The sequence below is a fragment of the Oncorhynchus masou genome, chromosome 9 (genome assembly GCF_036934945.1).
Source record: "Oncorhynchus masou masou isolate Uvic2021 chromosome 9, UVic_Omas_1.1, whole genome shotgun sequence".
Classification (NCBI taxonomy): Eukaryota; Metazoa; Chordata; class Actinopteri; order Salmoniformes; family Salmonidae; genus Oncorhynchus; species Oncorhynchus masou.
The window spans coordinates 68,601,625-68,616,667 of NC_088220.1; the positions used below are offsets into that span (position 1 = coordinate 68,601,625).

Consider the following 15,043-nt stretch of genomic DNA (forward strand, 5'->3'; position numbering starts at 1 on the left):
TCAGATTTGCCAAATGGAGGGAGAGGGAGAGCTTTGTATGCGTCTCTGTGTGTGGCGTAAAGGTGGTCCAGAGTTTTTTACCCTCTGGTTGCACATTTAACATGCTGATAGAAATTTGTTAAAATGGATTTAAGTTTTCCTGCATTAAAGTCCCCAGCTACTAGGAGCGTCGCCTCTGGGTGTCACGCCTTGGTCTTAGTATTTTGTGTTTTAGTTAATTAGTTGGTCAGGCCAGGGTGTGACATGGGTTTATGTTATTGTGTTGTCGTATTGGGTTTTTTGTAGGCATTGGGATTGTGGTTGATTAGGGGTGTGTTTAGTTTAGGTTTGGCTGCCTGAGGCGGTTCTCAATCAGAGTCAGGTGATTCTTGTTGTCTCTGATGGGGAACCGTATTTAGGTAGCCTGGGTTTCACTGTGTATTTCGTGGGTGATTGTTCCTGTCTCTGTGTAGTTTCACCAGATAGGCTGTACTTAAGTTTCACGGTCCGTTTTGTTGTTTTGTATTTGTCTAAGTATTTTCATGTAATCGTCATTTGTTTTATTAAAAAACATGAGTAACCAACACGCTGCATTTCGGTCCGACTCTCTTTCGACAAACAAAGAACGCCGTTACACTGGGTGAGCGTTTTCTTGTTTGCTTATGGCGGAATACAGCTCATTCAATGCTGTCTTATTGCCAGCCTCCGTCTGTGGTGGTATGTAAACAAATACAAAAAATATAGATGAAAACTCTAGGTAGATAGTGTGGTCTACAGCTTATCATGAGATACTCTACATCAAGCGAGCAATAGCTTGAGACTTCCTTAGATATCGTGCATCAGCTGTTATTTACAAAAATACATAGTCCGCCACCCCTTGTCTTACCAGACGCCACTGTTCTATCCTACCGATACAGCATATAACCAGCCAGCTGTATGTTGATAATGTTGTCGTTCAGCCACAACTCCATGAAGCATGAGATATTACAGTTTTGAGTGTCCCGTTAGTAGTTTAATTTTCCTCGTAGGTCATAGATTTTATTCTCCACGTTGATATTGATCGTGGCGAGAGTGGCCTGTAGATTGTCGTGGAAATTCAGTACTGAGAGAGACTTTTCTTCAAACAATCATCTTTATTTAATTTCAATTAATTAATGCAATAATGAGGCTGGTCTAGCCCCCCCCCCCCCACCCTTGAGTGTTGGACCCAGTAACCTAACCTTCACACATATGCAGAGTACTATATATAGCTGACAATAACAATAATGAGGCTAGTCGACCCCCTCCACCCTTGAGTGTTGGACCAAGTAACCTAACCTTCACACATATGCAGAGTACTATATATAGCTGACACTAACAATAATGAGGCTAGTCGACCCCCTCCACCCTTGAGTGTTGGACCAAGTAACCTAACCTTCACACATATGCAGAGTACTATATATAGCTGACACAAACAATGCTCAGTCATGGTTGGTTCAACACCCCTCATGCAGACCAAGCAGCATCATAAGTCACTCTGGGATCATCCTGTCGTTATCTGCACGAGGTCTGTTCTCTTAACCCCACCCCTGGCTTAGTTTCCCAGATGCAAGGATGAATTTGAGACAGCTTAGGAGTAGAACAATCCCTCGTTATCTCCCCAAAAAATATCATATTACTCCAGTGCTAGCCTCTCTACACTGGCTTCCTATTAAGGCAAGGGCTGATTTCAAGGTTTTACTGCTAACCTACAAAGCATTACATGGGCTTGCTCCTACCTATCTTTCTGATTTGGTCCTGCTGTACATACCTACAGGTACGCTACGGTCACAAGACGCAGGCCTCCTTATTGTCCCTAGAATTTCCAAACAAACAGCCCGAGGCAGGGCTTTCTCCTATAGAGCTCAATTTTTATGGAATGGTCTGCCTGTCCATGTGAGAAACGCAGACTCGGTCTCAACCTTTAAGTCTTTTTGAAGACTCATCTTTTCAGTAGGTCCTATTATTGAGTGTGGTCTGGCCCAGGAGTGCGAAGGTGAACGGAAAGGCACTGGAGCAAAGAACTACCCTTGCGGTCTCTGCCTGGCCGGTTCCCCTCTCCACTAGGATTCTCTGCCTTGAACCCTATTACAGGGGCTGAGTCACTGGCTTACTGGTGCTCTTTCATGCCATCCCTAGGAGGGGTGCGTCACTTGAGTGGGTTGAGTCCCTGACGTGATCTCCTGTCCGGGTTGGTGCCCCCCCTTGGGTTGTGCCGTGGGGGAGATCTTCGTGAGCTATACTCAGCCTCGTTTCAGGATGGTAAGTTGGTGGTTGGAGATATCCCTATAGTGTTGTGGGTCGGTGCTTTGGCAAAGTGGGTGGGGTTATATCTTGCCTGTTTGGCCCTGTCTGGGGGTATCGTCGGACGGGGCCACAGTGTCTCCCGACCCCTCCGGTCTCAGCCTCCAGTATTTATGCTGCAATAGTTGTGTGTCGGGGGGGCTAGGTTCTGTTATATCTGGAGTATTTCTCTTGTCTTATCCAGTGTCCTGTGTGAATTCAGTATGTTCTCTCTAAATCTCTTTTTCTTTCGGAGGACCTGAGCACTAGGACCATGCCTCAGGACTACCTGGCCTGATGTCTCCTTGCTGTCCCTAGTCCACCTGGTCGTGCTGCTTCTCCAGTTTCAACTGTTCTGCCAGCAGCTATGGAACCCTGACCTAGCCGCAGGCAGAACAGTTGAAACTGCAGCAGCGCATCTTCAACCTCAGGATGAAGAAATTTGGCTTGTCACCAAAAGCACTCACAAACTTTTACAGATGCACAATCGAGAGCATCCTGTCGGGCTGTATCACCACCTGGTACGGCAACTGCTCCGCCCACAACCGTAAGGCTCTCCAGAGGGTAGTGAGGTCTGCACAACGCATCACCGGGGGCAAACTACCTGCCCTCCAGGACACCTACACCACCCGATGTCACAGGAAGGCCATAAAGATTATCAAGGACAACAACCACCCGAGCCACTGCCTGTTCACCCCGCTATCATCCAGAAGGCGAGGTCAGTACAGGTGCATCAAAGTAGGGACCGAGAGACTGAAAAACAGCTTCTATCTCAAGGCCATCAGACTGTTAAACAGCCACCACTAACATTGAGTGGCTGCTGCCAACATACTGACTCAACTCCAGCCACTTTAATAATGGAAACATTTATGTAAAAAATGTATCACTAGCCACTTTAAACAATGCCACTTAATATAATGTTTACATATCCTACATTACTCATCTCATATGTATATACTGTTCTCTATACCATCTACTGCATCTTGACATCTTTATGTAATACATGTATCACTAGCCACTTTAAACAATGCCACTTTTATATGTTTACATACCCTACATTACTCTTCTCATATGTACATACTGTGCTCGATACCATCTACTGCATTTTGCCTATGCCGTTCTGTACCATCACTCATTCATATATCTTTATGTACATATTCTTCATCCCTTTACATATTCTTCATCCCTTGTGTGTACAAGATAGTAGTTGTGAAATTGTTAGATTACTCGTTGATTATTACTGCATTGTCAGAACTAGAAGCACAAGCATTTTGCTACACTCACATTAACATCTGCTAACCATGTGTACGTGACCAATAAAATTTGATTTGACCTGTTCACTGGACGTACTACCTCTCCCAGACCTGCTGTTTGATCTGAATGATCGGCTATGAAAAGCCAACTGGCATTTACACTTGTGGTGTTGACGTGTTGCGCCTACTACAACCACTGTGATTATAGCCAGCAGAGCAAGAAGAGCATAGCCAGAAGAAGACTGGCCACCCCTCATAGCCTGGTTCCTCTCTGTCATTCTGATTAAAGAGCATCTCACTGTCTCCTCGTGCTCCACGAGGAGACAGTGAGATGCTTTAGTACAAGTACTGCACGGTAAGACCGGCTGCTAGTGCTGTTGTTGGAACTGCCCCAAGTTTCAGCTTCTATCTCTGAAGTGGCTGTTTCTTGGGGGCCGTGAAATGAGAAGCTACCTACTGTATCCTTCACCACCTTTATGGAGTGCCTTTACGCTATCTAGTGGCCAAAAGCTGACAGCACCTCAGCTGCAAATAGACTTCATTTAGGTAAGACAGGTCAATTATCGCTTTTCCCATAAACCAAATAACAATAAGCTAAGCCACATATGCCAAGTGTGTAAAACATTTAGAACCCCATCCTATAGTGAGTAGCAGCCCCTTTTGCCCTCAGAACAGCCTTAATTCATCAGGGCATGGACTCTACAAGGTGTCGAAAGGGTTCCACAGGGATGCTGGCCTATGTGGACTCCAATGCTGGATGTCCACAAGTTGGCTGGATGTCCTTTGGGTGATGGACCATTCTTGATACACATGGGAAACTATGAAAATCCCAGCAGCGTTGCAGTTCTTGACACAAACCCTGGCACCTACTACCATACCCTGTTCAAAGGCACGTAAATCTTTTGTCTTGCTGATTCATCTTCTGAATGGTACACGTACACAATCCATGACTCAATTGTCTCAAGGCTTAAACATCCTTCTTTACCCTGTCTCCTCCCCTTCATCTACACTGAAGTGGATTTAACAATTATTGCTTTACGTGTATATCAAGAATGGTTAAATAAAAAATATATAACAAGTGAAATCAATAAGGGATCATAACGTGGATTCACCTGGTCAGTCTTTCATGGAAAGAGCAGGTGTCCATAATGTGTTATACACTCAGTGTATGTCTCATAAGACTAAACTATTCCCAACTAAAAAAACATCAATAAATGAAAACATTTGGGAAAATGTTTGACCATGGCACAGTCTTCGCTAAGAAATAGTAAACTGAACAGAGTGATATATTCATTTCGATTTATTTTGAATAAAAATGTATTACATACAATAAAATATCCAGTGGTACCATTTCAAAGACATATATTTAAGTTAATTAAAATCAGAACTCAGGAAAAAATATATATTTATTTTTAATGTTTGGACTGTATGGACAATATTGTCAGCAGAGTCCACAACTGCCATCTGTGAGTAGCCTAGTCCATAAAACACCCACTAGCCTCTACCATCTAGGCATGTGTAGATCTGAAGAAATATATGTATTAGCAGTGCAGTGAAAATTCCTTGCAGATTTTGATGAAGTTCCTAGGTCAGGGACAGGGGGTGTTTCTGGACCGTGCGTGTGTGTGTGTGTGTCAGGAGTGAGGGTGTAAGTACAGGATAGCCCCCGAATCCTCTAGTTTTTTTAAGGCTTCTGCTTCGTGAGTAAGGTCATGGTAGGAATCCTGGAACAGAACGAAAGCAGAGCCTAAACATAACATCACAGTGCACTGAAAAATCTACTAGCATGGCATATAACACTGAGTGTTGATCTGTCACAGGAGTTGAGTAAAATCCCATGCACACTCACCTTCATGGATTTCATAGTGTCATATCCATAGTAGTGTATAGGATGCTTCTGGTTTTTGGATGCTGGATATCCAAAACCAGCTATGTGGACCACATCACAGTAGTTGAGTGCCACGAACACGGCAAGGATCCCTGTAGTGGGGTGTACCGGTTTCTGTAGGAGTGAGAACCAAAACCAATGAGACCTACGGTATATTATAAACTGTGTGGTTCCAGCCCTGAATGCTGATTGGCTGACAGCCGTGGTATATCAGACCATATACCACGTGTATGACAAAACATTTAATTTTACTCCTCTAATTAAGTAGGTAACCAGTTTATAATAGCATTAAGGCACCTCGGGAGTTTGTGGTATATGGCCAACTTCGTCATCAACGCTGTCATGCCTAAGAACAGTCCTTAGCCATGGTATATTAGCCATATACCACACCCCCTCGTGCCTTTTTGCTTAAGTAATATACATGTAGTATTATGTTTGACACAGTAGGGGGCATCCGAGACCAGTAAAAACTCCCATAGTCCTGCATTTCTAGTACATTAGTTGGCATGACAAGTAAATTCCAGAGCAGTGTACCCTTTCCTTAATGTGTACTTAGACAAAGCGAGAGGGAACTAGGAGTTTTGACTTTTTGTCTCCAGTACAATGTGAGGGGTGTCCCTGGTTTGATTCCGTTCATGGACACACATCCCTAGGTAGCTCCTCTTTTCAGTTCGCTGCAGCTAGCGACTGGAACGAGCTGCAAAAAAAACCACTCAAACTGGACGTTTTATCTCCATCTCTTCATGCAAAGACTCAGTCATGGAAACTCTTGCTGACAGTTGTGGCTGCTTCGCGTGATGTATTGTCGTCTCTACCCTCTTGCCCTTTGTGCTGTTGTCTGTGGCCAATAATGTTTGTACCATGTTCGTGCTGCTACCATGTTGTTCTTCTGCCATGTTGTGTTGCAACCATGTTGTTGTCAAGTGTTGCTACCATACTGTGTTTTCATGTGTTGCTGCCTTGAAATGTTGTTGTCTTTAGGTATCTCTTTAAGTGTTGTGGTGTCTCTCCTGTCATGATGTGTGTTTTGTCCTATATTTTTGATTTTATTTTGTATTTTTAATCCCAGCCCCCGTCCCCACAGGAGGCCTTTGCCTTCTGGTAGGCCGTCATTGTAAATAAGAACTTTTCTTTCACAGAGGCAGCAGAGGGAAATTGTTTCTACATGAGAGCTGTGGGGGGGGAGTAAAATCCCCTTTTCCAAAGAGTAGGTTAAATTGAGCCTTTTTTTTACATTCAACATCACTCCCATCAAGGGAAATATAGTATACTTTCTAACAAAGATATCTACATATATTTCAGAATGTTGTGTATCCCTGGAAATAATCATAATTCATGTAAACATTACAGTTTTGAAAAGAAAAGTTATCTCTTGGCACAATTTATAACGGGTATGTGGTTAATCCACCCCAAAAGTCTGTACCGAATTAAATGATTACCGCTTCCTTTCTAAAACCATGTCTACCTTTATTTCCAAAACACAATTCTACACAATCCCAACCGCTTTTTGTCTTTTAATCATTATAAGCATCTATTAACACAGGCTTAAGACCTAACAAACAGTTTCTATTTAAAAAGAAAAACACATAGGCCAGGCCCTGTTGTTACCTCATGACTACCGACCTGTAGCACACCTGGAGCCATGAAGTGCTTTGAAAGGCTGCTCATGGCTCACAACACCATTATCCCTAGACCCACTCCAATTTGCATACTGCACCAACAGATGGTACTATCTTTACTCCACACTGCCCTTTCACACCTCAACAAAAGCAACACCTATGTGAGAATGCTATTCATTGACTACAGGTCAGCGTTCAACACCATAGTGCCCTCAAAGCTAATCACTAAGCGAAGGAGGTCAGAGACAACCTCTCCCTCAACGTGAACCAGACAAAGGAGATGAGTGTGGAATACAGGAAAAAGAGGACCGAGCACGCCCCCTTCTCATCGACGGGGCGGCAGGGGAGCAGGTTGAGAGCTTTGTTCCTTTGGTGTCCACATCACCAGCAAACTAACATGGCCCAAGCACACCAAGACAGTCATGAAGAGGGCACGACAAAACCTATTCCCCCTTAGGAGACAGAAAAGATTTGGCATGGGTCCTCAGATCCTCAAACGGTTCTACAGCTGCACCATCGAGAGCATCCTGACTGGTTGCATCACTGCTTGGTATGGCAACTGCTCGGCCTCTGACCGCGTACGGCCCAGTACATCACTGGGGCCAAGCTTCCTGCCATCCAGGATCTCTATAACAGGCGGTGTCAGAGGAAGGCCCTAAAAATTGCCAAAAACTCTAGCCACCCTAGTCATAGACTGTTCTCTTTAATACCGCAAGGCAAGCCGTACCTGAGTGCCAAGTCTAGGCACAAGAGGCTTCTAAACAGCTTCTACCCCCAAGCTATAAGACTCATGAACATATAATCAAACTAACTACTATTTGCATTGCCCCCCCTCTTTTACGCTGCTGCTACTCTCTGTTATTATCTATGCATAGTCACTTTAATAACTCTATCTACATGTACATATTACCTCAATTACCTCAACTATCCTGTGCCCCCGAATATTGACTCTGTACCGGTACCCCCTGTATATAGCCTCGCTATTGTTATTTTACTGCTGCTCTCTAAATTATTTGTTATTTTATGTATACCTTTTTTAGGAGTTTTTCTTCAAACTGCATTGTTGTTAAGGGCTTGTAAAGTAAGCATTTCACTATAAGGTATGTTGTATTCGGCGCATTTGACAAATAGCATTTGATTTGATTCCAGAGATAATGCCTTTAAGAACAATCTTAAAAGTATCTACTTTGGTTTAGATACAAGCATCGTGAAACCTCTAACACAATAAATTCATTTGACTTGGTGAAAATCCGTTTTTTGGCCCTAAGTTGTTTACCACTTTTTCCATGTGATTTCTTCCTCCACTGACTGAAATGATAGGTGACATAACTTATTCCTTTGGCTCAACTTACCCGACTCTCCCTTATCTGTTCCATGTAATCCTTAACCTTGGTTTACTCAACTACTCACCATTTCCAAGGAAGCTTCTTGTTCAGGCACATTATTCCCACCTACTGCTTTCTCAATTCCTTCCAATAAAACCCTACTGAGGTGCTGTGGGTCTGCAGTATAAATCAGCCAAATAAAATACAAATAAAACAACAATACATAAAACCTTCAAAATGGCAGACCAATACTGGGTGCAGGAGCCTTTCCAAGGTAAATGTCAGTGAGTGAGTGAGTGAGTGAGTGAGTGAGTGAGTCAGTCAGTCAGTCAGTGAGTCAGTCAGTGAGTCAGTGAGTGAATCCGGCAGGGCTTTACAAGCATGCTGTCTGACCTGGACAGCCATTACTCGTGCCCTAAGGAGAGAGAAACTGGAGAAACCAAGTTCTCAAACCTGTGCTTCTCCTCTCTTCATCACACTGTACAGGACATTCCTCCAAACCTGGTTCCTAATGCACTTAGCATAAGTGCCTTTTCTTCCTGAGCCTGGCTCGACTAAATCTGACATTCTGTGTGCATTAGTCTCATGTGGTCGGTCACCGAGCGCTCCAACTTCTGTAGTGCCTCGCATAGTTTGGACATTGGCCCATGGAGTCTTGGTGAGGTGAATATTGTTACTGCTGTTCGCCAAGCAGACCAGATTGGTGCGAGTCGGACCTTTGTTTTGGAAGGGGGTGGCGGTGGGGGCTGTCTGACCGACAGGGGCATTAGTTAGCCCTCTAGCTCTCCTCAGCTCAGTCAGCCTCTGTATTGTAACCAGGGGAACTGCCTGCTGCTGCTGCCTTCTCACAGGGCATGTGGATGACTGCCAACATGGCAGCCACAGGGAGGGAGTGAGAGTTTGGCATTGGGGATGTGGGGCTGCGGTCGGGCCCGTGACCCAGGAAAGTGACAGGGGAGAGGGGAATGAGGGCAAAGGGGCCAGGATCGAGTGCTCGGCATGGTTCCTGTTCCTGTTCTCGCTCAGAGTAAACAGCCTACGCCCTCCAGCCAGACACCCAGCCAACCAGGAGACAGCCAGCCAAGGTTGAGCTCATCTTGCCTGTAGGGCCACGCAGATGGAGGAGTGCTATGCTCGGGCTGCCCCGCTGATCGCCTGCAGGACCCCTTCTTTCCCACTGTTCCCTCGGCACAGACACCAGCCAGTTGTGTTTGCATTTCAGCAGTCCAAAGAGAGCACAGCCTCAGTCTCTGACACAGGGGCTCGCTGGGGGAACAAATTAAACCAAACTTAACCTGGCTTTGTTCCATCTCAAAGACATCTCCACCATGCACTGAACAAGCCCTCTTGGCAGATGGACCTCTTGGCCAATGAAAACACAATTCCACATTAGTTATAGCTCAAATCAATGTATCATGTATTTCAAAACCCAGAATTCCTCAGCCAAACAGAGAATTGTACTCCCAATTTGTGAACAGAAAACAGCTCAATGGCTTACTATTCAAATGTCATCCATCACAATATTCTATTCCGCAATCATTTTTCTTCATTCCATTAGTTCTGTTGTTCCATTCTGCATATGTTCTACTGTTATTTTGTGGAATTCCCTGCAGTATCGTTTTGTTCTTGCTCATCCATTTCTGGGTAATCAGTAGAACGTTTGGGACTGACCTCCTTTCCAAACTGCAGCTGGTAGAAATGTATTCAGACAGCACAACAGACAGCACAGAACACTGGCAACTTCACATGGATTTAATTTCTGCCCATTACCTGGTTCCCAACGTGGCTAGGAGGAAACAGAGCTGGTCCCTTACCTGTTTGCTCTTTGGTTGAAGTGGGATTTGTAGCAGACTGCTGGCCGTCCTATGCAGGAAGTGAGGGTCCAGCACCCGGATGCGACTGGTCCTGCCCAGCCAGATCTGTGGAGGGGGCTTCCAGAAACCTTTTCTCACCTGACACACACACACACACACACACACACACACACACACACACACACGGAGGAAAAGGTGGGTTGATTAGTGAGTGCACACACACAGAGCCCGTGTCTACACAATTGAGGCCCTGTTTAAGTCTCATTCTTCTCAGTTTCTCAGGGCGACCTACTCCTAAATGAAGGAGTAATGACCCTGTCCCTAATCATGCTAATAGCGACCATAGCAGCCTGAGCTAAACCAGAGAGTGGAGGTGTTTGGGCTGCTGAGACTACAGTTGGATTTTCAAGTAGGTTTGGCAAGGCTGCCATTGATAATGTACATTTTGTCACTGCGTGGATGGATTGCAAGTACCAGGGAAGCAGCTAAAATGGAGGTGTGTGTGCGCACACATCCAGTACCCTCTTCTCGTCGTACAGGATCTCTTTGAGCCAGCGGAGGTCCTGCTGTTTGAAAGGCACTAGGACCATAAGGGTGTCGGGGTCGTTGTGCATGCTGGGGTTGTAGGAGGCCGACTCAGGGTAGAAGAGACGCATAGTGGTCTTGTTCCCCACGTCATCCTCATAACCTCTGACAGGGGCATCATTCAGCCTGCACAGGGACACAGAGAAAGATCAACCTCAGCCATTCACTTCTATAAAAATATAACAGAGTAAAAACACCAGCACACCATTCCTGAAGTGTAAATAGCAACACTCCAACCACAAAGGGTTTTCTTAGTGAAACTTCCTATTTATCTTATTTTGCCATGATGTTACTTGTACCCTGCACCTATGTAAGTTTGTTGGATTGTGTTTATTGCATTTGAATATAAAAGCAAACAAGTAACAGTGCTACACTGGACAAAAATAACATGGAGGAGTTAATTATACGCTTGCCACCAGTCACAGTTCCAGTATCCTTGCGTGCCAGGAATGCCATCGCTGGTGAAATTGACTACAGTTCAAGTAACCTTCATATTCTGAGTGTTTGCATGATAAGTTGAAAGCTGTTCTACCCTGCCTCTTATGTAACAGAATGCACTCCACTATTTCACCACCATGTATCAAAACAGGTGAAAACCCCTGTCTAGTTTCTAGTGTTTAGGATTGTACACTTTAATGCAAGATTGCTATAATTGTGTCTGGCGTTTTAAGATTTTTCCAGCCCAATGCAAGCGTCGGAAACATCAGGCTTGGTAGGAGAACAGAGCAACAAATGTCAATGAACTCTATTTCCTCAGCCTATGAGATTAGATTCAGAGAATCGGAGAAGTAAGAGCTGAGCAGAACAGAACAAAGCAGAACAGACCAGAGTGCATTGTGCCTGGATATGACCAGGCAAAATTGCCTGGGCTGTTGGTAAGAGGCTTATATAAAAAAAAAAAAAAATGTATGTGTTCCTTCCAAGGCTATAAATCTGATTTGAAGAGGGCGCTGGGGTGTTTTTCTGCATGGTCGACCAAATCCCCCTTTTAAGCGCCTGAGTTAACCCAACAGTTGATTAATTGCATAGAGAAAGGCATTAAAGCAAGGTCACCAGTCTGAGCTGGCCATTATAGTACAGCATTATGCTTCCATGGGCAAAACAAATTAGAATACCCCTCTTTAAGAGGACAACGCATCATAGAAAATCTGTTTGTTTTTTACTGGATTGCGGGAATTGCTATGGAAAAGGCCATTGGGGGACTGGTTAAATGCTATTGTGGCTATAGACTGTACCCTGAGCCATATTTCGATATCAAATGCAGGCCTGCCAACCCTGTCCAACTTTTTAGAGTACTAGACGGGCGCGAAAAATTGGAGATTCAACTCGCAAATCTAGTGCAAAAGCATTTTAGAAGCAATGCGTCTATAGCTAGTACCGGACTCATTCATTATTCCTTGTGTAGTCTTCTAAACTCACGACTCCATGTAATGCCAAGATGTTTATATTTGTTTTGATTGTACTTTTGTAATACTTTGACGTGGATCATAATTACAGTTACAGTCTATCAGATTGCGTGATCCTCGTAATGTTATAGAACTAGATAGAACTGTTGGGACGCAGAATTAAATGTATATCACACTCGCACAAATGCGACCAGTTATTTTTCGTATTTGCATTTAATTTCTTTCACTAGCAAATGCGAGTGAACTGCTGGCACTTTAGAGCCCACTGAATGTTCATCCTATGTTCGCTAACGTCAGCTTGAAACAATTAGTGTTGACCTTTCCACAACACACGGAGTCGAAAAGGGATTTGTCCATGTGTTCACGTACAGCTAACAGTCGGCAAACTCAGCATCACAACAAACAGGAGGTGCGACACGGGGTAGCTACGTTGAATAATGATGTATTAATCTCCATGTCTGTTGACACAAACTCCGTACATGTTTGTGTGTTGCAGCTCGACATTCGGGATGTTAGATTTACTCTGTGGATACATTTTTTAAATAAAATGTAAAAATAATAATAATCAGGCCCTATTCATTTCTGCGTACTTTTAACTCGGATCTCGTACCTGTGTACATGGACAGAGAATTGTGTAGCTGGTACGTAAAATGCGTGCATGTTGGCAGGTCTGCAAATGATATGGCTCTTGACTGTACTGTCTGCAATATAATGCACTCTATGTACTGATATTGATTAGGAACACCATTAATTGTGCAGGAACATCATTGGATAAAACAGAAATGAGGAGTCCTGGGAATAGTTCAACAGAAGAGGAGGGAGGATGGACTTAATGAAGATTTTTGTGGTAGAAAACAGGATGGAACCATTAGGCTTAATACTTACCGGATCACCACATCATACTCGTTGATGACGCCCCCCAAGGAGCTGTTTTTAATGGCAAACCCATTTCCTATGACTGCACATGTTCTGCAGTCTAGACTGAGGAAATACATCAAAATAAATTAAGTTCAGTATAATTCACTGCTTCCTATTATTACAATCCATTTACTTTAGTGTTGCCTGTATTATCATTTTAGAGTTCAAGACCACTTTCAGAGGGGTGACTGTAATTGCACACTACAGTAGAACCACTGGACATTTTCCAACACTGCCATTGTAATAGTGACTGATCACACTGCTTGGTTTGACAATTGACATTCTTTCTTGAAATTAAGTAAGGCAGCTTCCTTGTCCACCCATTATACACACACCACTGGGATGATTTGAGTCATTATGTTAGCACTGCATTTACACTACAATACATTGTGGAGAGTTATGGGGAAAAAAGACCCTTGTGTAAATTGCTCTCAGACGCATATCACCCATCGGTGGTTCTTTGTGATCTTAACAATTATTGTAAGAAATAAAGTTGTTAAAATGGCACACCAGAGGTTAAAAACCTTGCTAATATGGCTAAGAAACACTCATCACACTTACCGATCAATGCTGGCCGGCATTTTGTAATTGGCAATAATGGCTAACACTCTCAGCAGCAGTAACTCTGGAAAGGAGAGAGGGATTAATAAAGGTGTGATCACTCAGACTGATAAAAACATTTATTTAACTAGGCAAGTCAGTTAAGAACACATTCTTATTTACAATGACAGCCTACCCCAGCCAAACCTGGGCCAATTATGCGCCGCTCTATTGGACTCCAAATCACGGCCGGATGTGATACAGCCTGGATTTGAACCAGGGACTGTAGTGAAATCTCTTGCACTGAGATGCAGTGTCTTAGACCACTGTGCCACTCGGGAGCCCAGATGCTGAGGACAGTTTGTCTTCACATAGAGAAGTTCATATTGAGAGGCCCAATTACCCAATACTGTTTCTAGCTAACTTGTCATAAACTCAATAAATGTCGCACACGTTTTCTGGCAAGTGGACATTGACTCCATAATGCTTCTCAATAAAATGTATCTTATGATTTGAGTCATTATGTTATCAGCTGTCACAAAGTGCTATACAGATACCCAGCCTAAAACCCCAAAGAGTACGTGTTACTTTATAGCAGGGGAACAGTGGTGACCTTTACAGCAGTATATGCAAATGGCTGCTCATTCAAAAAGTAACGAGACCAAACAAAACATGAAGGGACTTAAGTCAACTCTTGGTGAACTGACAGCGTGTAGAGCTTGGCTGAGAATGAAATGTATATGTATTTAGATGTAATTTTTCTTTTTCAGAGGAGCGTTACATGTACAAAAACAATAAAATGCATACAAATATAACCCTGACCCATTCCCCCCGAAGGCCCTATCCACCCGCCCGCCCGCATCCTCCCTCCCCACCTAGAAACTACGCTTCCCACCCTGCCTAACGGAGATTGTTCATTACAGAGTCAAGTATATTTTTCCAGGCCTCAATTGTTCCTTCACTAGCACCATTCATTCTCGCTGTTGATAATCCTAATGCAATAACTTCCAATAGTAACTGTATCCACTGGTTAAATGGGAGAGAGTGAGGTGGTTGCCATCATAGAGACAAAACATTTTTTTGCAGCATTGCTTCCTGCCAGCAGAAATCTTCTCTGATTGAGAGATTCAAGGGGCTATCGTTGTTAAGTAACAAAATAAATAGAAAGCATTGAAAAGTTACATTTCTGCACTTCAAAATGTATTTTGTAACTTTTCCCCGGAAACATTTAACTGCAGAGGGTCATGTAAAAATCTTCCAAGCGTGACATAGTTCCCAATCGTTCTGATCGTCATTGTGACGTCATGCTGTAAAATTGATCCCAGCTTGAAAATATTGCCAGTTGAATAATTACACGCGCATCTCTTTATGTGGATGGCTGAGCTAGTATTTTCATGCGAATGGCTGAGCTTGTC

The 15,043-nt window shown here is 43.7% G+C and overlaps 1 protein-coding gene across 4 annotated transcripts in view; it reads right to left on the bottom strand.

Annotated features, from left to right (window-relative positions):
- Positions 1-4,815: 4,815 nt before the first annotated feature.
- Positions 4,816-15,043, bottom strand: part of LOC135546546 (CMP-N-acetylneuraminate-beta-galactosamide-alpha-2,3-sialyltransferase 4-like) — a 75,355-nt gene continuing 65,127 nt past the window's right edge. For 3 of the 4 annotated variants that reach the window (XM_064975059.1, XM_064975058.1, XM_064975061.1), the window contains 6 exons: positions 13,650-13,713; positions 13,056-13,151; positions 10,701-10,890; positions 10,180-10,317; positions 5,383-5,535; positions 4,816-5,257 (listed from right to left, as the gene is read on the bottom strand). In XM_064975059.1, coding sequence (XP_064831131.1) covers positions 5,168-5,257; positions 5,383-5,535; positions 10,180-10,317; positions 10,701-10,890; positions 13,056-13,151; positions 13,650-13,713 — 731 coding nt within the window. In that variant the 3' untranslated portion in view covers positions 4,816-5,167. Of the gene's footprint in view, positions 5,258-5,382; positions 9,632-10,179; positions 10,318-10,700; positions 10,891-13,055; positions 13,152-13,649; positions 13,714-15,043 lie in introns of those variants that run through there. The other variant, XM_064975062.1, reaches the window with a different exon arrangement.